The sequence below is a fragment of the Phlebotomus argentipes genome, unplaced genomic scaffold (assembly GCF_947086385.1).
Source record: "Phlebotomus argentipes unplaced genomic scaffold, Phlebotomus argentipes genome assembly scaffold_18, whole genome shotgun sequence".
Taxonomy (NCBI): domain Eukaryota; kingdom Metazoa; phylum Arthropoda; class Insecta; order Diptera; family Psychodidae; genus Phlebotomus; species Phlebotomus argentipes.
In genome coordinates this window covers 3,515,386-3,539,544 of record NW_026776177.1, presented here as the reverse complement: position 1 = coordinate 3,539,544, position 24,159 = coordinate 3,515,386, and the positions used below count along the sequence as shown (strand labels likewise).

Sequence of the window (24,159 nt, the reverse complement as noted above, 5' to 3'; positions counted from 1 at the left end):
GTTGAGTTTATTTCCATGCGCCTTCGTCCTGACATCAGCGCCACCGCAGTGTGGGCGGTGACAATGGGGAAGATGTCACCCATCTGAGGTTTTTCCACTTGTATTCAATCGCATTTCCCGGCATTTCCCCATGATTGAGTGGACTTTCTCCCTCGCCACGGGCATTATAGTGTTGACAGTGAGCATTTGGTACTTGGTCAGATACCTCCTGATCCACGATGTTGTGTACATCCAAGGAAAACCGCGGCACAGTTGGAAGTCGTCAAAGTTGCTGGACAGAGTAAGAAAGGTCACACTGTTTTTCCCGTCCATTTTCATCAATTTCCACCCACTTCACCCCGCCAGGGATGCTACTGCTCAGTCTGTGAGATTCTCCTCGTGTCCACGGGCCGCTTCTGTGACCACTGTGGCGTTTGCTCCCATCCGGAGTGCATAAAGAAAGCCGAAAGACAGTTCAAGTGCAAGGAAAAGCATTCCAAGGAAGATCGTCTGGCCAAGCACAAGTGGACAAGAGGGAATCTGCCCCTGAATTGCACCTGCGATGCCTGTGGCGAGGACATGGATGCCACCAATGAGCCGGGATTGCATGGCTTCAGGTGTTGCTGGTGCCAAAAGTGCGCTCACACTGCTTGTTTCTCTCGGATGAGTGAAGTAAGTCCGCTGATTCTCTGCCCAGCGACTGTGTTAATGACATTCTATCCCTGCGCCAGGACTGTGATTATGGAGAATTTCGCGATTTTATCATCCCATCGTCATGTATTGATGCCGTGCGTCGGCGTGCTGGTGCCAAGTTGCTGCTGAGGGGCGTGAAAGCTGCGCCGTGGCCCACCTGGAAGCCCCTGATTGTCGTGGCCAACGTGAAGTCCGGCAGTAGTCGCTCCGATGACTTCCTAGCACTCTTCCGTGGCGTCCTCAATTCCTTGCAAGTCACCGAGATGTCGCGATCAGGTCCGCAAGATGCTCTGCAGTGGATCGCAAGGATAAGTCCACGTCCTTGTCGCATCCTCGTGGCGGGCGGCGATGGAACAATCGGCTGGGTGATGAACACTCTCTTCTCGATGGCTGTGCAGCCCTACCCGGAGATCTGCATCCTCCCTCTGGGCACCGGCAATGATTTATCGCGCATCCTCAACTGGGGCGCCGAAGCCCCGGACAGTGTTGATCCTGTGAAATTCCTGCGCCAGATAAGAGATGCCGAAGTGATGAAACTCGATCGTTGGGTGCTGGAAATAACCGGCACATCGTCGAGAATTCCTCTCAAGCGACCCGTAAAGCGGGACATCTTCATGTACAATTACTTCAGTGTCGGCGTGGATGCTCAAGTCGCCCTGAACTTCCATCGCGCCCGCGAAAGTCAATTCTACATGCTGAGCAGTCGATTGATCAACAAAATGCTCTATCTCTGCTTCGGAACACACCAAGTGATGATCCCAGACTGCGTGGGACTCGACAAGGAGATCGAACTGTGGCTGGACGATGAGAAGGTCGATCTGCCTGAGCTGCAGTCAGTTGTCTTTCTCAACATTGACTCCTGGGGAGCCGGAGTGAAGCTATGGGGTGAGTTTTGACGTCCCAGCTAGTCGATAGTGAATCCTTCTACTAGATCTTCTTCTCCTCCTTTCAGAAATGAGCCGCGAGGAGAACGATTCCACGCCCAGCAGCTTCTCCGACGGTGTCATGGAAGTTCTGGGCATTGTCTCCTCCTTCCACATCGCGCAGCTCCAAGTTGGACTGAACAAACCCATCAGACTCGGTCAAGCCAAGACGGCTCGGCTCAGAATCCTGAAAACATGCCCCGTGCAGGCCGACGGCGAGCCCTGGAAGCAGACGCCCTGCGAAATCAACATCCAGTGCACCGAACAAGCCACCGTTCTGCGAAGAAAGTGAACTTATCCGCCTCTCGTACTTTTAAAAATCTTTTCAACATAATGTGATCTTCTTTTGGAATCTCCGTTTTGTTTGCGAATTTATGTCTTAAAATATTTATATAGGTGTTGTCCATATATATTGTGTTTAGTAATGGTATTTTGGTGTTTTTCTTTCATACCATGCATGACCACAATTTGCCAAATCTCCCTTCGTTTCTGTCTTTGCGTTTTCCCACACGTCAACTTTTCTTCACAGTGTATTAACGAACAAAATTTGTAAGATGACAAAACTTTCTCCTCAGTAAAAACTTACAAGTGGTTCCTTATTTTGTTTTCCTCTTCTTCACCTCAAAATTCCCAGTCATTTTTCCCCGCGCGAATGCACATCGTCTGCAAAAGCCACAAATACCACTTGAGGACTAGACTGGTGATAAAGCTAATCTGCTGCTCAACTGTCTGATAAGCGTCAATTGTCATCGGAATATTTACACCATTTAGTCGTCAGTTGAGACTCAAACTTCATCCAAGATGGTTCAGCGAAATCTCTTTCTTATCTCCTCGTCCAAAGTGCACGGCTTCGAGTACCTTCAGCACTCCAAGCAAGCCCTCACGGACTTCTTCAAGAAGCACAACGTCTCCAAGATACTCTTCGTGCCCTTTGCGCTGTTCAACTACGACAAGTACACGAAGAAAGTCGGCGATGTGCTGACTTCCTGGGGCTACGAAGTCGAGGGAATTCACCGCCAGGAAGATCCCGTAGATGCCGTGCGCAAGGCAGAAGCCATCTACGTGGGCGGCGGCAACACATTCCTCCTGCTGAAGACGCTGTGCGAGAAGAATCTGATCGAGGCCATCCGGGAGCGCATCTTCAGCGGAAATGCCGTGTACGTGGGCAGCAGTGCTGGCACAAATGTCGCGACAATCAACATCAAGACAACCAACGACATGCCAATCATCTATCCGCCCACTTTCGACGCCCTGGCGCTCGTGCCCTTCAACATCAATCCACACTATCTCGACCCAGTGACCGGAAGCACGCATCACGGCGAGACTCGCCAGCAGCGCATCGAGGAGTTCCACCATCTCAACACCACTCCCGTTCTCGGACTGCGCGAGGGCACGAGCCTTCTGGTTGAGGACGACAAGGTGACTCTCCTGGGAGACTTCAATGCCAGACTGTTCATGAAGTAAGTTCTTAAGTTTGTCTATATTTCACTTCATCATGCATCCTGAAGATCGTTCCAGGATTCATTATTAGAGATTATATACTGCGCTAAATTCTTGCTCACTTTCTTCTCCTTCCAACAACAAAACAACCCAACGAGGATTGAGTTGAAATTTTTTAAATTAATTTTGCTACTCACTTTCTCTCTCTCTTTATCCTTCTTTTGCACAGGTCGAAAGCCCCCGTTGAAGTGCCTCCGAACTCCGACTTGAGCTTCCTGCTGAGAGTCTGAGAGACACTCTCAGCCCAATGATGTGACCGCCTTGGCAATAAAGATGACATGCAGAGATTTCTTCTAGTATCTGTTGGGCGGGATGGGTCCGTTGTTCACGTAGTAGGGATTCGGGGGGAAGTGATGGGGCGGCGGATGGTGCATTGAGGGCAGCATTGGCGGCTGGTGGATGGGAGGCGGCGGATAGGGCGGAACTGCCGGCGATGGATGCGTGAGAACGGGAATTCTCGCTGCCGGCGCACTGTATGTCTCATAGTTCTGCTGCACAGGCGCCGGAACTGGAACTGGAACAGGAACAGGTGGTCTGATCGCCGTCGCCGGAGACACTTGCATCGGCGGCAAGTGTGGATAGGGCTGCGGTGGTCGCGGATAGACATTAGTGGGAAACAGTGGCGCCGCAATCCTTCGCCTGTTGACCATGGGATACTTCAGCAGACGTGGATCTTGTACTTTAACAAATGCCGACGGCGGCACGTAGATGGAGAAGATGTCCATGCGCTTCTCCCGGTGCACGGCATTGAAGTAGAGCAGCTTCTTGGGTCTCTCCTGCACCTCACGCTTCAGCGACGGCTGCACCATGTGCGTGGGCGGATCACCCGGTGGCGGAGAAGGTGGCGGATAATTGGTAGTGTCCTCCTCCTTGGCGCCATTCTTCGCCACCTCGGGCTGTCGTCGAGGATCTCTCACCGGTGGCGGTGTTTCAACTTTCTCACCAACAACACCACTCAAGGAATTCTCCTTGTTCCGCTCTTTCTTCTTGCGTCGCTGCTTTCTGTACTTCTTCACCTGATTCGTCGTCATGCCAGACAAAGTGTCCGCTGAGATTGATTCATCAGACGAAGAGAGGCCAGAATCGGAGGAACTTGCGCCCGGAATAACACCATCTGAGAAGATGACTTTCTTCACCACAGACACACTGCAAAATCACAATGAAATTAAGAACAATTTCTCAGGATACTTTAAGAAACTTCCTCACCTGTTGGAACTCTCCTTAACAGGTCCTTCCACATCCGGCATGATCTCCTCAGACGTGATCTCAACACTCTGCGCACCCGACAGAAGCTGCTTGATCTCAAATTCCAACTTCTTCTTTCGCATCTTCTTCTCCAGCCTCTTCTTCTCCCTGATCGTCTTCCTCTGCACCGCTGTCTTTACCACTTTCACCCTGCCCAAAGGCGGCAAGATGAGCTTCTTCGCCGCAGAAATGGGCGACGAAGATTCCGCCACGCTGTTCAGCGGATGGTGAATCTTTGTCGGATCTGCATTGGCCAGCGTCGTGGGTACCACCTCAATCACATTGCCCTTCTGCAGCATGCTGGGCGGCTTCGGCTGTGGCTGATCCACTTGCGGGATGCTAATGAGATTTGGCGACGGTCGACACTGAAAGTTCGGATCAATCATCTGCTGCTGGAGATTATTGTGATGATAGATGGACTCCGTGTAGTGAGAATACTCAGTGGTGGAATGATAAGGTCGCGGGAAGCCACTGCCCGTGTACGTGGGGAACTGATGATGATAGTTTGGCTGGAAAACTGCCCAGAAAGACATTCTATTGTTAGAAAACATCACACTGCATTCCCAGAGATAACAAAAAAATACCTGCACTTTGTCGCTCAGGAACTTCCCTCGCAGATTCATTGAGAGCAGAATTGATGCGATCATCCAGAGATCGATGAGGAGGTGAAACTGGCCTCACGGGCCACGGTGGATTCGCCTCCGGACGCGTGTTGTCGAAATTCCCACCCTGAAACGGGTAGAAGTTCCTCTCGGCGCTCGCCTTTTCGTACACCGCATCCCAATCCTCCCACTGAGGATTCTTGTCGGTCAAGAAATTGATCCTCGTCACACTCGGCGGCCTCCAGGGACTCCTCTTCCTGTGGTTCCTCTCCCTGCTCCTGCTCCTGCTTCTGGACCGCGATCTTGACACACTCCGTGTCCACGAGCGAGATCTCGAGCGCCTCCTTCGACGTCCAGATCCTCTTGGCGGCGAGCGACGTCGACGGGATGATGGCGGAGAATCCCTGCGACTACGCGTCCTCCGCGGCCTCTCGGGCGATGGCGATTGACGCCTGCGATTCCGGGAAGAGCGTCGACTCTTTTCCGGAGGCGGCGAGCGACGCCTCTTGCTGCTGCTCTGCCTGGAAGGCGATCTGTACTTCCGCCTCTCCTTCCTCGCCTCCTCTTCGGCCTGCTGCACAGCTCTTATCCTCGCCTGCTCCTCCACCTCCGGCCCACAAGTTGTTGTGACCAGCTTCGCGTCGCTGTCCTCCGAAGGACTCTTGGACTTGGCTCTCCTCGTCTCCGTGAGAGTCTCCGTGAAGTCAGCGTCATCCTCAGCGTCCTCAGCCATCACAGCTGGAATTCTCGTTGGCGTCACCTTATCCACCTTGCTCTGGAGCTTCATGACGATGGGCGTCCGCTTGGCCGGCGAGATATTGATCATCTGCGGCGGCAAAGGCGGAGTGTGGCATTCAATCTCTCGTGAACTCTCAACAACAGGCTCTTCCTTCACTTCCACAGCAGCTTCCTGAGCTTTAGGCACTTCAGGAGTTGCCACCGTCACGTCCTCCTTCTTCTCCTCCTCCACCTTTGCCGGGAGCACTTCCTTCTTCTTTCGCACCTTCACTGGCTTCTCAACACTACTGGACGAACTGCTGGAGGAGGACGAGGAACTGCTGGAGCTGCTGCTGGAGTCAGAATCTGAATCGTCATCAGAGTCTGAGGAAGATGAAGATGTCGCTGATGTGGATGTTGTGCTGGTTGACGAACTGAATCTCTTCTTTCTCTTCTGCGCCACTTTCTGCACCACAGATGACTTCTCGCTCTTCGTTTCCTCTGGCCGCTTGTCCAGCAACTCAGCCGTCGACGACGGACTCTCAACGGCGACTTTCACTTCGACAGCTGGAGGAGTTTTCGGCTGATCAACTGGCGCTTCCTTGGCTTTTGCACTCTCCAAATTCTTCCGGATCTCCTTTGTCTTCCTCTCCGCCTCCTGTTTCACCGTCATGACCGTGTTCTTCACGAGGAAATTCTCTCTCTGCCGCTCAATCTCGCGCTCCTTGTCGATCTTCTTCACTGATTTGGTTTCATCTGCCTTTTTGGACTTTGACGCACTCTTCTTTGCTTCCTCAACACTTTTCACGTCACTTTTTGCGTCTTTCTCTTGCAAAAGTGCATTTGTTGGTTGGCTGGCTGGCGGCGGAGCGTCTTCCTCCCACAATTCATCGTTAGTTTTGTGCATTTTCACCTTGAAAGGCAATTCAGGTTGGAAAAACATTTCAGAAGTCTTGGTTTTACAGGAAAACATGATCGATGGCTCAGTTTTAGTGTACTTCACGATGTTCCGTGGAATGTTGTAGACGAAGAAGTCATCGCGCTTCACCACAACGTCCTGCATTTGATTCCCCAGCGAATTCTCAGATCGCTCGCGACTGTTCTTTCTGGACTTTGTTTTCTTCTTCTTCTTGTAACCCTTCGGTGAACTCAACGGCACTTGATTGTTTCTCTTAGGACTGCCCGGACGGTCCAGCTGGCTGTACATCTTCTGCAGATTCCTCTCCTTCTCCGCACACTGCTGTCGCAGATGCGCTATCTCCGCCGACAGGTCATCAACCTTTCGCATGTCTGTCCGGACACTCCCGGAACGACTCCTTGTCATGCGCCTCCGCCGAGATTCATCCCTCAGAGATGTGGAGCGTCTCCTCTGTGATCCCGAGCGGCCGCTGCCCGATCGCCGGCGGCCTCCTGAGGCGAGAAAAAGCCCTATTTAGTACCAATGCCGACTCCATTTTGTCATTATTTCTACCTTCATGGGAGCCACTGTCGATGCTTGGTCCGGGGTCTGGGGGTGTTTTTGGTCCTCTCCGCGGTGCCTCATCGCGTCTCTCCGACCGATGCTCACCCTCACGACTCCGCCTCATTGTCCAGCGCCTGCCAAATCCCCCTTGAACTACCTGAAACGAGGAAAAAGGGCATCAAACTGTTTGGTCACGTCCATTGAAGGGTGGATTGAGGAAACTCAAATCGCGACTCCGATGAACCTGAAGCGGTTTCAGCTAATCCCACTACTTATGCTGATGCTGGACAATATGGAGTCTCGTTTTCCACTCACCTAAGCTTTGTATAAGGCCTAAAAACTAAATTTTTGTGAATTTTTCTCAAACACCGTATTGATAATCCATGGCGGTATTCTGACAACTGCTCGGCGCGCCACCTGGGGCTTCACCATGTAATTGCTATAAGTAACAATTCAGCAAATTCGTCAAAAAGCAGGAAAAGAAAATTATTTTAATCAGTTTTCCTGCCATGAAATATTCTGGGTAGCAAGGAGAATCAATAAACACAGTGAAAAACCATCATGAGATCTTTACTCACCTATTCTCACCTTCAGGATCGAACTTTTCTCACGTCGTCATCGCAAAAATCACCGCATTTCTCAAGAAAGTCATCATTGTTAATGTTTTTAATAAATTTATTTGTTCAAAAGAAAAGAAGAAAACAAAAAATGTAAATTACATGAAAGATGTGCAACAGTTATGTTAAACATGTAGTAACATATGATTCTCTTTACACTATGATCAATATTTTAACTACAGAACGGAAGAAAAACTTCTTTTATTCTCTTTATCTTTTTGAATTTTGATCATGCTGAGAAAATAAGATGTTCTCAAAGTTACTTTAGTCCCAGGACAAGTTTTTCTTCTTCTTCTGCCTAAGAAAAATAGATGCATCTCAATGATTATGCTCTCTTCTAATCAGAATTTATCTTCACATTGTTTTTATTTTCTTGTTCTTTATTCGACAAACACACCGCTAAGAGATATTAATGTAATATGTAGTATTTTTCTTTTTGTATCATTTTTTTCTGGTACTTTTTTTTTATAAAAGAAGGCAACTTTTGTGAATAGGCCGTAGTATTAAGTATAGAGATAGATTCCTTCTTCTTAACACTCTTTTCCCCACTAATAGAATATTTCTGCATTACCTTTTGTTCATTTATTACATTCCATTTACTTTAATAATGTTAATAATCTCTAAAATTGTCATAGTTTCTCATCTAATTTCATTCTCAATCATTACAACTCTCTATATGACGCGTTATTGCCAAGAAAAGAACAAATCAAAGCGCTCGCACTATTGCAAAACTGACTAAATATAACTCTTTTCTGCCTTGTTTAACAACTAATTGGCATTATCTTCTTTATACAGACATATTTCTTTTTTTTTGATCATTGACTTAAGATAAGATCTTAATTATACAGAGAATAAGATTTAATTACTTTTCTCGCAACATTTTGACTAGAGTCAAAATTTCACAAAAGTCATAATGAAAAAATTTGCTTCTTTTCACTCTTCTTCACTTTTTTTTTCTTTGCTTTCATCAAACAGGAGTCATCAATTTATATTTAGTGAAAATATTGTGAAATTAGATTGTCTCTACAATTAAATTTAAGGAGTTAATATATCATTGATTCTTCTCACACTTTTAAGCTCTTCTCTTCTCCTCTAAATCGTCAGATTCCTAATAAATTATGTTGGATTAAAAAATAAAGAAAAAAAGTCTACCGCAAAATTAATGGCAATATATTATTAGAAAGAATAACATATATATAAAAAAAACTCTACAAAATGATTGTTTGTGTTCTACAAAAACATGGGAAGAACAGAGAGAATAAAATTGCGGACACTGTTAAAATCCCTAAAATGAGTACATTTTTTCCATCATGTTTGACCACCTCGAAAGTAATGGTTTTTAAAATTGCTGTCATAAGAACAAGAACAGGGAAGGTTCGGCGCGGTTCCTTCTTAGATTAGTTTCTGCTTCGCGCACTCCGGACAGATGATATCGGCTCCGTCAGTGATGAAGCCGCGTCCCACCAGAGATGTCTTGCAGAGAGCGCAAATGAAGCAGTCGTTGTGCCAGTGGCGATCCTCAAATGAGATGAATCGCGTTCCGCCGATTCCTGCAGCGACAGTAAAACAGGCAATTTAGCACGCTTTGTCAAATGCAATTAAGCAGTAAATTGGAATTTTATTCAATCTCCTTAATTGGCTGAATAATCGAGATGTTTTAGTAACTTGAACCGCTGATGTTTGGATTTGATAAAGCCAGTATGCAAATGTTCCACTGATCCTCAATCTAAAATATTACGTTATTAAGAATTGGCGCGTGATTCTCGATGAAGGAAAATCGAGTTTCAGTTCTGACGTTTTGGGTGAAAGGAAAACAAACAATGAAGCCAGTTTTTGAGCAATCTCGCTTGTTTGAAAAATTGCTAAATAATCAAAATATGAATATTTTTGGCATTTAAATAATTATGAATTTAAAACTGATTGAAAAAGTCACAAAATTAGCCACAATCTGGATTCAAAGTCCTAAAAGTAGGACTAAGAGGCAAGCGTTCAAATCACAGGGCCGAATTTGCCTTTTAAAACTACATTCGGAACTTCTACATGCCTTTGCAGCTCATACTGCTGCGGTAATATGTTGAGAAAATAATCAAAAAATGCACATAACAATGAAACATTTAAGTAATTTTCAATGGTTAATGGCCAGAAATCGCGAGTGGCTTGAGAAACATCTTCTCTTAAGGCAGCGCGATCGAGTCGCGGAGTCTCTTAAGTTAAGACACTGACCAGTGATCGGCTTGGTGCACGCAGTGCATCGCTTGGCGAAGAGCTCCCCGAAGCAGTCGGCGCAGTAGGGCTTGTCGTCGCGACTGGTGAAGCGCTGCCCGGCCAGCGAGGTGGAACAGTGGGTGCAGGTGAAGCACTCACGGTGCCACGGCTCGTTCTTGTACGTCACGCCGCCGGAGGTGATGATCTTGTTGCACTTGATGCACCGCGTGGCGTACTTCTCCTCGTAGCATCCGGCGCAGTAGATCTCCTGCTCGCGCGGGATGAAGGACTTGGTCCCGATGGGTGTCTTGCACACGCAGCAGCAGAAGCACTTCTCGTGCCACTGCCTCGTCTTGTACTCCATCTTCTTGGTGCCTGCAAAAACACGTGTACAAAAGCCATGGATGATAAGTGAGCGCGCTTCTTGAGGGGCTGTAAACCAGCCAATTTTCATAAATGCAGATTTTATTCATCGCGACACGCGATGGCATTCTGTCATATAGATATTGCGGGCCGAAGAGTCGCTACTGCGAATTGGAAATAATTGTTGTCTGTGACCTTGTCGGTCGGGATTTATTATTCTCGTGAAGTCAACGAGAAAAATGCGCGGGAAATCGACTAAATTTCACTTGTACACTCCGAGGCTCTCCATCAAATTCACATGGTTTAATACGATTGGCAAGGAAGTTAAGGTCACACCAGAGTTGAGTCAACTTTCACCCAAAAGATAAATTTCACCCACGCTCAAACACACTCAATGTGGGTGGAATTGGCAATCTCTTACGACCGTTTATGCAAGATATTATAGTTTTTAATGGGCCATACTTCTGGACATTCAACAATGAGCCATTTGACAATTTATGGGTGATAAATTTTCCGCACAAAAAACCACCCAGAGTGCAAAAATTACGCGAAACTATTGCAGGAAATGGTTGTCTACTCAATTCTTAGGTAATACCTGAAGCATTTCTTGCTTCACATCTCTAAAAATACCCCCAAAACTCCTGAAAATAGCTATGCAAATTCCGTGGAGCCAGCATTTAAAATACAATTTACACAGCAGACACTCGAGCGTGGGTGAAACTTTGGGTGACCAGAACATTCTTGTTGTTGGGCGTTAGATAATAGGAATATTTGGTGGGAAAATTGATTTGATGTGCGTGTACCTAATCTTCTATCTAGAACACCCACAGCTCTATTGGGTGCACGTAACATTGGAAATGGCATTTATTGCTGTATTTGGAAAATGTGAGACATTTTCAAGTGTACTTTTTACACCATTTCAATCCTCGCATTTTCGATTTACTGTCAATCAGAAGCCCCACACTTGGGCGACTCTCACTCGTGTGCTCGCGAGCGATCAGGTGCAAAAACCCCTGCCCATTAAAGGCGGACCACTTTGACCAAAAGAAATTCCCACGAAATTGCCTTATAAGCTGACGATGGGCAGCAATTCCCTCTTGTGCGAAATTGTGCGCAAACTATGGTTGACATGCTTCGAGAACGTGGGTGGGCAGAAGATCACGCACAGCGGATCATCCATGAGCTGTGGTGCTTTGCGGAAGGGTGATGATTCACGTAAGCAATGAACTTATCCTTCGCATGGGTGCATAAATCAGCATAAAGAGTCGCCCACAGATCGCTGGGTTGTTTTTCTTCGGCAAACCATGAATGGCAACTGAGGCAATTTCATGGTCTCAACTCCGCACAATTGTGAATGGAATTTTGCAGTATTATTTACTTCCAACTTTGTCACTCGGGAGAATATCAAGAAACGAGGCCTGAGATCGCTTCGCACACCCAAAAAATGTGCTTTTAATTAGTCTCTCTCTGCCAATGGATCAGAGAGTGGAATGAAAAAAAGCGGTGGGCCGGCGTGGAAAGTCATCGTGAGGATTTTTGCCCAAGAAGCCTTGACTTTATGCGCTTTTGCACATGGCTTGGGACGCAAGTAGCCTCGTCTGTGAATTAATTTCTGGCGGAAAAAGACATTTGCAAAAGAAATTCAAGTGCCGAGGACACCTATCGATTGTCTCTCCAAATAGACACTCAATGTCAAGTGCGTAGGATCTCTTCAGCCATATCAGCACACGCAAAGGAGAAAGAGTTCGATATACTCCATCAGCAGCCGCAAGTCTGCTTGTCACCCACAAATTGAATAAGTTAATTAGAATTGAACTTGCCCCAATTAGTTGGTAGCAATTTTGCCTTTTGGCTTCTCACATACGCGCACTGCATCTCGCGAGAGTCATAACAATAAAATCTAATGATCTTAATTATCCAACGTTAATCGATTAAGTACAAATGTGTCGTGTATATTTTCTCGCATTATAGGAGCTCTCAAGCAGCGCCTAATTGATCTATTGCCTCACTGAGAAACTTACAAAAACAGATGCAGCCACAATTCAGGCTATTTAGATCAATACAAGCGTTCACAAAATACGCATAAAGGCAATTTTGACCTCATTGGAGATGAAGTACAGCTGAAGAGAGAATTCTTTGGAATTAATTTTTACACATTCACGTATAGAGAAAATCATCTAATTTTAACTCACCAACTCATACTCAAGTACGCGGAAAATTGTGCAAGAATTCTCTGTCTCTAAACAAACAGACACTTTTCTGTTCAATCTTCGGAGAATCCCTTCTCAATTAATCACATGCTGTTCTCCAAATTCCTCGCTTAATCCATTCCCGGACTCTCAAGCATCCCGCACAGTTTTTCCTCCACAATACAATCCATTGTCAATCCCCAAGGCTGATGAAACTCTCAATAGGATATCGCGTAAGAATCAAATATTTGCCAGATCAATTGAATAAACCGCTTTAGTGCCACCTTCGGAAATCTGCTTTAATCGTGTTTTGCATCGAAAAGCGTGTCGGCATAGAGAAAAACCTCCAATTAATCACTTTTGGGCTCACAAATTGCGTAGACAAACAGCAGAGAGTACAGCAATATTTGCTGAGGAGGCGAAAAAATATGCTGAGAATTAGCATTGAATGTAGAGATATCAAAAAATCATAAATCACTCGGCAGCGTCGTGATGAGTTGGACGAAGAGTTCATTCGTAAATGGCAAGGAGATGCTAAGTGATTCAGGTAGTAAATAATGGAAGCTGATGGCTTTACGAGCCCACTATCATTGTGTGGCGTCAGCTTGTGTACCTGGGGTGGCTTCGCGGGCATTTCCCAGCTTGCAGGCATATCCCAGAGCGCAGCGGAATTGATTGTTCTCCTCCTGGCGCGACTGCATCGGCAGGAACATGCTCAACACCGCGATATCCTCATTGTTCTCCTTCGCCTTCCTTATCCTATCGCCACCCACCGTCTTCGTGGTGAGCCTGAGGCGATTGTTGAAGTCCGATGCCAGGTAATCCGCGGCCATATCTGCACATTCACTCCGTACACCGTGTATTTGAGGCAAGACAACTGGAAACCCGTGACTTTTTGGCGGGAAAACAACAGAGAGGCGCGTGCTCTCGACAGCAGTTGAAGTGAAACTGAATATCGTCTCGCCGCTGTGAGTGGATTATACTATTGAAAATCACTTGAACGGAGGCAAAAGTGTCTGGAGGAGGCGAAAAGGCAGCCGAGTGACTTCCATTCTGGTGCGCAACACACTCAATTATTAAATTAAACACACACAACAGGTTAATTTCAATGGGGAATGTGTATCAAGAGTCGAAAATATACGTTGGCGTTTTCCGAGTCGCGCTCAGCGAAAAATCTTCAAGATCACCAAGAACATGCTAGAGTGAGATGGGAAATTGTGTTTATGGATAAAATCGCGGAACGGGAGATCTCGAGAAATTCACTGTCCAACTGATATGCGAATCCAAATCTGGAGGAGTGAAGAGAAAATGTCCCCAAGAGTGTCATTGAGAATTCATAATGATATTGAACACCGCATCAGAAAAGCTTGTTGTAATGTCACACAAAGTGGGAATCTGGTGAGAATTCCAACTGGTTTTCCGAATCACACACAAACACACAAATAGAATTGATTTTGAGTATTGCAAGAATTGAGGAAGAGACACGGAAAATTCCCCTAAACTCCCCTTAAACCATCTCACATCGTCACACTGTGAATGCCAGAGCAAAGGAAATAAAGCAAATTCACCGTGCAGTTGATATATTTTCGGGCCGTTTAGGATTTGTTTACACGCGATGTTCTCTTAGGACAAAATGCGCGCCCGACAAGAAGGGAGAGAGAAAATATTATAGCGTCATGAAAATACCATGAATTCCATCGTAGCAATTTTTCAATTACAACCTCATAATGGCTTTTAATTAAATTATCATTGCATTTTCATTCCGTGTCAAATGCAGGAAAGATCTGCTGTACGGCATGAGTTAGAGAAAGTATTTTTATGGCCACTATTTCTGTTGTCAAGGGGAAAAGACCCCCGCGAAAAGACATACAACATGCCTTCTGACGTCATACATAATTAGACTAAACATTTGGCACGCCATTGTTTAGAACTATGTAATCATTATGTGAGCATTTTTTTTTCTCTAATACAGAAGGAATATTTCCGTAGATTTTCCTCAGTTAATATGCAAATACTTTCTCAGTTTTGCTGCTCCACTTCCACCAAATGCAATGCAATTGATATGTTTCCCCCGCTTTTTGCACTATCTTCAAGTCCATCGAATTTCTTCAATGTGTGATTATTCATATTAAAATTCTCTTCGCTCGCGCTCGACGTCTTCCTCAGCCGTGATTCATCGCTTTTGAGGTCTTTTCGCTGAGCATTTATGGCGAAGTAACCCATTTCAGTTGGAAAATTCAATTTAACGCCTAATTAAGTCATAAATCCGATGGTGGTCTCTTTGCGTGCCTCATTCAATTGCCATCCACATAAGCCCGAGAAATCGTCCGAATGTGACCAACAATCGCGACAGTGAATATCAATTCAGTCAGCGCGCCAATATTTGCCCAGAAACATTCCAATGAGAGATTTGTGTGATCCACAATTGAGGAGGAAGTTTACTCACCGGCTCTGAAGATCTCGCCACAGCCGTCGCATCGCGAGGCAAATTGTTGATCATAGCAATTGCCACAGTAAATTCGATCTGCCTTCGAGCCAAATTGCTTGTCCACCAGCGAAATGCGGCATTTGTTGCAGAGGAAGCACGCCTCGTGCCAGTGCTTGTCCTTGTACGAGAGATCCTGTGTTGTTTTTTTTTTTTGAGAAAGTGATGGAGAAAATTCAGAGCGACCAATTAAAATTGTGGCACAAATGAGATATTTGTGTAAACAATGTGAAAAGGCCATAAAATTTGACTAGAAAAAGCAACTAAAATCCCACAAATTCAATAAACAAATCACCATTATAGTGATATATATCTCAGCATTTACCCAATTAATTCCCGCGCAATCACGCCAATGTTCTTGAATCAGTAGAATTGCAGTGCGGCCTTTTTCATGAGCTTTCGCTTCTCTCTCTCTCTCTCTCACTTTACGACCCACGAACTGAATTTGTAATATATTTCACCCAGTGAAAACACCTTTCCCATTAAGATAGGATGGGAGAGTAGATAAATCGCCAGTGAGACGTGTGAAGGACACTTCATTGTCGCTATTCATGCACAAAACTGAAGTCTTCAGTTGAAAAAAATACCATATTTTGTAGCTTGTGCTGTTTTTGTGAAAATTACAAGCTTTTCCTCTTGATCTCGTTGAAATGCGTGGGCGGAAAATGAATCATGAGCTGTTTTTTTCGCGTAATTCAAGAGGAGAAAAGAAGAAGAGAAAGCTCAAAATATTGCACTATTTACACTTCAATGATTTTCCACTAAGTTTTGGGGGGTAACAAGCCTCCAAAAATCCCCCAAAACACCCCCATAAAATGTGTCAGCATATCATATTTCGCGTGGAAAAAAAGAACCAGCGATGATTTAATAAATCTATAATTACTCAGGAATGCCGAGCACATTCTCACCTTGGAGTCAATTCCAATTATCTTGTTGCAGCTCTCGCAAGTGTTGGCAAAGACATTCTCATAGCACTTGATGCAATAGGGATGATCGTCGCGGAGGACGTAGCGCTGTCCAGTGAGCGACTCGTCGCACTGCCAGCAGCAGAAGTGGGTGGTGTGCCAATCCTTGGACATGGCTTTCGTGTACTCGCCACTGAAAATTAACTGCAAAAAGGCCACAGATGCCACATTAGAGATATTTTAATTAATGCATGCATTGATGAAAATCATCCGCATGGATGGGAAGCTAATTGAGATGTGCGCGCGGTCAGGGATTTGTCAATTGTGGGCTCATTGCGTAACTATTGGTGCCTCTTTTGCACAAAACACCAATATCGCGGAGGAATTGATATGGTGAGTTTGTTTTATTTTTGGGTGAGTGACATAATTTCACTGGATGCTCGCGGAGCCAATCCGCCAGTCTTCTCCCTCCCCCTTCGGGCATACCTTCTTGTTAGTCAGGGTACGTGTCACCCAACCCCCGGCTAGGAGTCTCGTCCGCACGGTGACACGTACCCCTGATCATTGAACTCATTGGTCTGATCCATCTCCGTGATCATCACCTCGGAGCCACCATGCTCGTCCTTCCGCTTCGTGGTCTTCTTCACTTTCCGCGTCTTCTTCACCTCCGTCACCGTGTGCATCACATCAACATCCGCCATGGCGAAACCCTCCAGAAGAAAATCCCCTTCTTTTCAAGATCCCCAGAAAATTCACGGCAACACCACGATCACTTTCGACCCACCGCGACGCCCAAGATTGACTGTGAAACTGATGAAGTAGTCTCAAATTTTCCTCAGTTGAACCCAGCACATCCCAAAATACATTCCAGAAATTTATATGTTTTCACGAAGAAACACTCGAGGGGAGCCACGATTAACCCACACGCGATCGTGCGTGAGACCCGCGCGCGCGTGTGTGTGTGTGTGTGTGGAAAGCGCAAGAGCATCTGAGAAGAAAGGAGTGAAAAAATGCGTGGAAATGAGCAAATTTTCGATGACAAGCATCATCCGCGTCCACCGCGAAATTCCTCCTTGTCTCTCGAAATAATTCCTCTCCCCACACACAGTCACCTCACGTTGCACACGACACGAACGCCCGTTTCACTACCCGAGACGCTTGATCTCGCCAATGTACATAGCACTAGGTCAGCAAGAGTATCCGCCATACAAACATAGAGTCACACAATTCATCTCTCCGCACTTTCGATCGTGTTGCACAGAGTTAAGCGGCGGAAAGATAAGGGATTAGGAATGGTCAGTGTTCTCTTCCGGAATCGACTTAAGAATGTTTGAGACAGATAATCAAGAATCCCGAAGGTCTTAAGGGGAAAAGTTTCCCCTTAAAAGATTAATGAGAAGTATGCATGTCGCTTAAATGAGCTTCATTTAATTAGGACTTCTAAATCATAATCACGTAAACAAATCTTTTGCGGTCAATCAAATCTCATTCCACGCCTTGACAATTTTATCACAATCGTCCATCTCAATACGTCGATTTTCCTCATCTCTCACGCGATAATTCTTCTTCATCTTTTTGCAAATTCCACAACAACAATTTTACATATAGTCGCTTCAGCGATGGACGAACATCTAATTATAGCTCTAAAGTGTGTCTCTCTGACGAGCTTCTCGGTTGAATAACACAATTACAGATTTACTAATAATGCAAATAAAGCATCAAAGAGTAAGAAATCTATTGGGCCACAGAAGCGCTCAATCTGCATTGAAGGAGGAAAATCGGCGAAATTCTGCTGCTCGGTTGATCCTATAAAAGTGGCATGAAACATTCGGACATTCTTCTTGACTCTTGGGCGTGTAAACAAATTTATTCTTGAAAATTAGTCTCTGAGACAAGTTCGTTGTACGAAAATTCATCTTTTTGGGTCGTCATGTCGGTCAGTTTTGCAACATTTTCACAGTGTTTTCGCAATTGATTTCGACGGCACGATGTCATATGGAAAATCTCTAATAGTTTCATCACTATATTCGGCACATCAAGGCAAAAAGTCAAACTCTTTGCCACACTTGAGCATCCTTGGCGCTTCCCAGTGTCCCAAAAATCCATTTTCAAGGCAAAAGGAGGACAGATTGTAGCGCTTGAATCGCTAATGAACAGCAAAATGCTTCATTTTTGATCACTTTTGGCTCTTCTCGGAGTTATTATACAAAGTTATGATGATATTGTGCTACTTTATGACTCTCGCGGACTTATGCAACGCAGCGAAATCCCGAAGAATGATGATAAATTTTCATGTTAAGTGTCTGAAGATGCCAGAATGTGATTTTTCATCGAGTCACTGCCCAATGAGAACTACATGAAAATATATAATAAGTCATCATGGGTTGTTAGAAAAGGATTTACTCAAAGCCATTCTCGAAACACTACATGAGTTTGCAAGATTTTAGAAGGGAAACATGTTGTCTTTGAGGAGAACCATCATGGGATCATCTCTGTCGGCAATTCGCATATTGCTCTGCCTCGACGGCGACACGGACAATCTCTCCATGCTGATGAACTTCACAATATCATCCTCTGATCGTGAAGGAGACTCCGTCATGACAACAATCTCCGGAGATGCTTTTGATGGCTCCTCTTTGGCAATCTCGCGCACTGGGACGCTGACTGTGGGGAAAAACTCAGGATCATTGACATTCTTCACGGGAAAGACCTTCAATTGCTCCTCAAGGGCCGCATTGGATTGCTGCAGCCGCGTTGGGAAGTCTATCACAGAAGGCCTGGGCGCGTAGTATCTGTCTGGACCGCCATTCCTCTGCCTCCGGCGATTCTCCCTCCTCACCGCCTCCAGAATCTCACAGCGTGATTTACTGCCGCCGGAAGTCTCACTGGGCGGGATGTTGTCTTCTGTGGGAAATTCATTATAGGCCGCAAAGGATTTTGCGGGAAATTTCAAACTCTCTTCCTCCTCATCATCATCATCACTACATTCTCCCTCATGTTTCGCCTCGTCTTTCGCCTTCTCTTTCTCCGGCGACAGCGTGAAGATGTCACTTTTCTCGGAAGTCGGTGATGCATCTTCAACCAGATCCTCAAATTGTATCTCTTCTTTCGCCACATTCTTCTTCAGGGCATTTACAATATCATCAAAATCCTCAATCTCCTCCTCTCCAGACACCACTGATTCCTCCTCAACTTCTGCCTGCCTCTCATGCTCGAGGAATTCCCGGGAAACCTCTACGGGTGATGAAGATTTATGTGACAATTCCATGAGAATCTCCTCCTTCTCATCTGCCGAGAGATCCAAATAGGAGTACGTCTCTTCGCTGTTTTCATCTTTGGCCTCATCAAAGTGGTTAAGAATAGGAGTAGCCTCAACAATCACTATATCTAAATCCTCAGGTGTTAGTTCAACTGCGCCTTCTGACTCTGAGTCTCCGTCCTGAACGTCCATGGAGTCCATCTGAAGGCACCGCTTGGAGCGCGTGAGTGTGGCTGTTGGGGAGAAGGAATCCCTCAAGCGTCCCTGGCTGAGCCACTCTTCAACTTTCGCCTCATCCTCAAGCTCCGGGATCTGCTCATCCTGCTCTACGCATGCAAAGCTTGTTGGGACAGCCTCAAACTCGCCAGAGTTCTTCCACTCCGCACTACTTACGGTTACATCGGCGGAAGCGTCCGTCTCGGCAATTTTCGTCGCCTAGGAAAAGGTCAAGTTTAACTTTTAAATCACTTATAGAGAAACTCTTCCTTACTCTTTCGGCATTCTTCCTCCAATCTGCGCCACTCTCTGCACTCGAAGCCAGCTTCTCATCCTCCTCATTGAGATCCCCAATCGAGTGAGTCTTCTGCATTTGTTGCCTCAGCCCTTTGTGGTGCTCAGGATTAATATCACCCCAAGGATAGGACACCTCATCCTCCGTTCCCTCACTCAGCGTCTCCTCGGTGAGTTCAGAGGAGCTCAAAGTTCCCGTGGACTCGCGAAGAGCATCACTAATGGTTGGACTCTTCCTGTGCCTCTTGTGGTGCTTCTTCACCTTCAGCCCAGACTCACTGTTGTAACTTATTGGCACATAATCACCCTGTGTCATGCTCCTGAACTCCTCCTCCTCCAGCGATGTGAACATCTTGAGCTCCTCCTCGCGCGAGAGTTTCGAGTCGAGGCTGCCGCTGGAGTCCCTCTTCTTGAAGGCTCTCCTCCTGCCAGTGCCATCGTCCCTCACCAAAGGTCGCGTCTTCAGCCCATCGACAACTGGCGCTGAACTCTCAGGCACTGAACTTGACCTTTCGTACTCCTCAAAGTGGATTTGTGGCACTGGCGCCGTGCTGATGCTCTCGAGACTGTCAGCATGCTCCTGGACAATGTATTCTGATCCCGATTCCGAGAGTCGCAGCCTCTCATACTCCAACTCCGCCCTTGTGGTGATTTGATGGAGAAGAGTGATCAATTCCACGGCTCCGACACACCCAATCAGCACTGATAGCAAATTTCCCATCGTGCAGGGACTCTTCGACGATCACTGGGCAACGTTACACAAGAACCAATCGCGAAAGTGGCACATAATTCATCGGATCAGTCGCGACGATCGATCGATTTGCTCGTGAATCACACTTCATGCCATTGTGCCCAATTCACGACACTCAAAGTGGCACAAACAAAGACACTACAGAGATCACTAAAAGTGCGCGATAATCGCGAAAGATCCCTCTATATGGCCTACGGCGGCGTGTGACTTTTTTTCTACTGCCAAAAGGGCTTCGGCAAAAAGGCGAGACTTTGGCTCAGGACGCATGTTCAATCCACTCAATTATTTCAATGATCTTGGAAGACAGTGCATAGCCTATGTTTAGCCACAGGCACCCGTGAAAATGTCACACGGCGGATTAGATAATTGCTCTCTCAGAGGTGCTGAGGGGCCAAGAGATGCGCCCTGAGTATTTTTATTGTTGATTATATTGCCAAAAAGCGAAAATATGGTCCAATGTTGTGATGCTCTCAAACATCGGCCGTGTTAAAAATACACCATCCACGCAATGTGCATCTCAATGCCAAATGCTCAAGCGGCACATCCGAGAGCCCATCGAAGACGCCGAAGGTCGTGTCAAACACCTTCCCGCCTCCGAAGCTCATTTTCACTCATTAGCCTTTTTTCACTTTCGTCCATAATCGAAAGTGTGATTTCTCGACCCGTTCCTAAAAATATCCACCCAAAAGACGCTCTCACAGCCCGAAATTCAATAGCCAAGTTGAAGGCGTGAATCGCACGAGAGTGCTGAAGAATTTTTCCGTTTCACCGCGCGCAATGTTTATCTAAAGTCCATTTTACGATCATCCCGAAAGATTGAGATTGCTGACAAATTTACAAGGCTCTCCCGGAGCTCAGAGTTGAGATTCTCTACACGCGAATTGATCCATGCAAAGGTCAAAAGACGCGCGAAACTGCGGAATATTTTCTCCATATTTTAGTGGAAATTTATTCTATGACTAAAATTCATGTTCGCAGCATCTAAAAATCGACCAATTTCGTGATCATCCGGCGCATAAATGTCACTGTCGCCTTCTAACGCCCGAAATTATTGGATGTCTCTTCCAATAAGTGTTTCAAGCTCAAGTGTCCAATATGATTAAGTCACGAAGAGGTGTTCATAAAAATCTCAAGTTATTAAAAACATCATTTTGCCTCACATGCAGAACCGCAAGAATTCCAATTGGAATCTCTTGGCACGCTAAATAAAATGCACTCTAACTTAAATAATTAACAACTCGATTAATAATATCGACTTAGAACTCGATTGCAAACTCTAAATAGCTCTAATTAATTAATTTCTGCTTATTGAATGGATTTCTTCATTTAGTGTAGAAATTTTCCATCCCAAAAACTTGTGAAACACAAAATCTTTGATACACAAATGTCATATTAGTGAGAATTTTTCCTACAACTCGTAAAACAGCGACACCCACAATCTGAGGTCTGCACAAAAGGACATAAAACGCCACCATGAGATCTTCCTGAGCACAGAAAGCATGTAATTCGCGAATGGCATGAGTTATAAAATTTTATTTGTCTATTTTTCCACACGACACACACTTTTATTGATGTCACTAATTGGTTATTTTTGTATTAATTTACAACTCCACGCAGGAGAATCAATGAGACTCTTCTCATACTCGTGAAAATTTTCGTCGATGAGTCAAAATACATTTTTCAGAAGGCATTAGCATCGCTCTAAATATCCCGCGAATCCAAAGTGGAATTTTTCCCGCGCGATATCAAGAAAACCTGAATTTATTTTGGAAGATATAATTGCAAAGAGTGTCGAGAGATTTGTCAGTTATTCTCGGCTGTGAGTTGAGTTGAGTGAAGAGTGGATCATATCAAATAATCAACTCTCATAGGCAATTATTAATTTAATTGAGGCTGTACAGATGTTGGAAGTCATGTTTGAAAAAAAAATACACAGAGAAAAGTGTAATAAAATTCACAGTGTGTGGGAAATAAAAATAATTTGCGGCTGAACACCAATGAGAATTAAATCACTGCATCTCTCTTTAATACACCGATTTTCCAGAGAGGAATTTCGCCTGCGATGTGATTTTTGAAATACAAAACGCTCCACGCAACCACATCGCGCGATCAGTTTATGCTTCTTGGACTCGTGCGCAAATTTGTGTTTGTGACGTAGCTGTGAAACCTCTTCTGGCCTCTGACTCATTAAATTTAATAATAATACAGACAAATCTGTGCGCAGAAAATCCGAAAATCTCGCGCCTCAGTGTGAGTGACACGCGCTCAAATGCATCAACCTTTATCCATCACAATTTATCTTTCGCTTTACGACTTCTAAATCCGCGAAAGTTAGCACATTTTCACAGTCAGTCGCGGGAGAAAAATGAGATCTCAGGCACTTTGTGCACAAGGGTGAAAGATGCTGGGTGTACACAGCACTTTGGCAACATTTCTTCTCAGTCCTCAGTTCATTTCAGAGTACACTTCATCCTCACAATACGCTTCCCCTTGATTACTGCCTCTGATTTTCCCGATGAGCCAATGAATTGAGCGATTTTCTGGCACGAGAAAAACTCTGTTTTATTATTCTTCACGCCTCATGAATTGTTTTCTCACGACATTTGGCAAAATATTGATGCTTTTAGCCAATGATTTGGCACAATTTCCACCGCTTGACTTCTCACAGACTCACCCAGGAGAAGTCCAGGTGCGCGTCCCGGCCAGTGGCGCACGTCTAATGCCCAGGAAAGGAGGACAGAGATGTTGTCGCGAAGAGGTGTGGAATGAGTGGGTGGCGGAGGGCGATGCAACGGAAGATGATGGAAGGCAAACAAAAGGGAGGCTAAAGAAGAACTGAAAGGGGTCGAAACGAAAAGGATGCCACAGTGGCTTGTCCACCGATCGACGAATCACACTCGAGTGGCGAGAGTCCTGTGGCAGCGCCGCGACGGAGTGGCCAGAAGGGCCCGGCACTCACACTCTGCAACCTCGGAATCGCACGGGGAAATGAACCGCAGTGGATTATATGGTGGCCCATAAAGCCGGCAAATTGAACAGCCAGAGAAAATCGTGGAGGAATATAATAACGTGGCCGACGGGCGATGATTGTGTGCGAAGACGATCTGTCGCCTGAGGGGTTTTTTCTCGGCAATTAAGTGAAATGACCCGACGAGGATGAGGCACTTTTTCCCCGTGTGGCTCCTTTCCCAGCGCGCGCGATGATAACAGTGACCCACTAAATGGGGTATTACGTCCAAGGTGGGCATAAAAAGAGCGCTCGGGGAAATAAAATGGACAACATTTGCACACAGCACACGCCCCACAGATAAAATTGTGACACGCCGAGGGGAGCCCTTCGTCTGGGCGCATCTCCAACACTCTCGCGCACACTTCCCCACATGTAGTGTCTAATTTTAAACAATCACGGACTCCTCTCGCCACTTCCAGTCCCCAACACACTCGCGCAATGGTCCATCGACGGGTGAAAGTGAGCCCACCTTGGCACACACTCAATCGCTTATCATCCAATATATCCCATAATTTCTCTCCACCGCCGTCTCAAGAGGCTGACCTTCACTGGGACTAATTATAGTGAAGGGAATAGGCAAAAAGGAAAAAAATCATTATCATCATTCTCCGCCCCTAATCTACTTAATATCACTCTGCTCTTTAATTCCCACCACCACGTCTTCTTCTTCACTTCCACCGTGAATTATATGCTCCTCCTCAACCCCCCAAAACATTTCCACGACGCTTCCACGTTCACATAAAA

The 24,159-nt window shown here is 45.7% G+C and overlaps 4 protein-coding genes across 11 annotated transcripts in view; 2 read left to right on the top strand and 2 right to left on the bottom strand.

Annotated features, from left to right (window-relative positions):
- Window positions 1-55: 55 nt before the first annotated feature.
- On the top strand, window positions 56-2,171 carry LOC132259903 (diacylglycerol kinase epsilon). The gene is made up of 4 exons (XM_059757717.1): window positions 56-280; window positions 346-651; window positions 711-1,557; window positions 1,625-2,171. Exons 1-4 carry the CDS (start codon window positions 131-133, stop codon window positions 1,885-1,887), a joined length of 1,566 nt encoding a protein of 521 aa, XP_059613700.1. The 5' UTR covers window positions 56-130; the 3' UTR covers window positions 1,888-2,171.
- Window positions 2,172-2,312: 141 nt separating this feature from the next.
- Window positions 2,313-3,385, top strand: LOC132259904 (probable alpha-aspartyl dipeptidase). Its single transcript, XM_059757719.1, has 2 exons — window positions 2,313-3,055; window positions 3,265-3,385. Exons 1-2 carry the CDS (start codon window positions 2,397-2,399, stop codon window positions 3,323-3,325), a joined length of 720 nt encoding a protein of 239 aa, XP_059613702.1. The 5' UTR covers window positions 2,313-2,396; the 3' UTR covers window positions 3,326-3,385.
- On the bottom strand, window positions 3,057-7,526 carry LOC132259902 (serine/arginine repetitive matrix protein 1-like). The gene is made up of 5 exons (XM_059757716.1): window positions 7,437-7,526; window positions 7,131-7,278; window positions 4,925-7,069; window positions 4,302-4,857; window positions 3,057-4,241 (listed from the first exon to the last, which is right to left on the bottom strand). Exons 2-5 carry the CDS (start codon window positions 7,243-7,245, stop codon window positions 3,389-3,391), a joined length of 3,669 nt encoding a protein of 1,222 aa, XP_059613699.1. The 5' UTR covers window positions 7,246-7,278; window positions 7,437-7,526; the 3' UTR covers window positions 3,057-3,388.
- Window positions 7,527-7,775: 249 nt separating this feature from the next.
- The window catches only part of LOC132261177 (four and a half LIM domains protein 2), a 42,267-nt gene continuing 25,883 nt past the window's right edge, over window positions 7,776-24,159 (bottom strand). For 3 of the 8 annotated variants that reach the window (XM_059759802.1, XM_059759804.1, XM_059759805.1), the window contains exons 5-8: window positions 15,889-16,089; window positions 14,942-15,116; window positions 9,962-10,318; window positions 7,776-9,288 (exon numbers count right to left, since the gene is read on the bottom strand). In XM_059759802.1, coding sequence (XP_059615785.1) covers window positions 9,131-9,288; window positions 9,962-10,318; window positions 14,942-15,116; window positions 15,889-16,089 — 891 coding nt within the window. In that variant the 3' untranslated portion in view covers window positions 7,776-9,130. Of the gene's footprint in view, window positions 9,289-9,961; window positions 10,319-13,108; window positions 13,439-14,941; window positions 15,117-15,888; window positions 16,090-16,440; window positions 18,038-18,595; window positions 19,580-19,634; window positions 20,659-23,079; window positions 23,103-24,159 lie in introns of those variants that run through there. The other 5 variants (XM_059759801.1, XM_059759803.1, XM_059759808.1 and 2 more) reach the window with 5 other exon arrangements.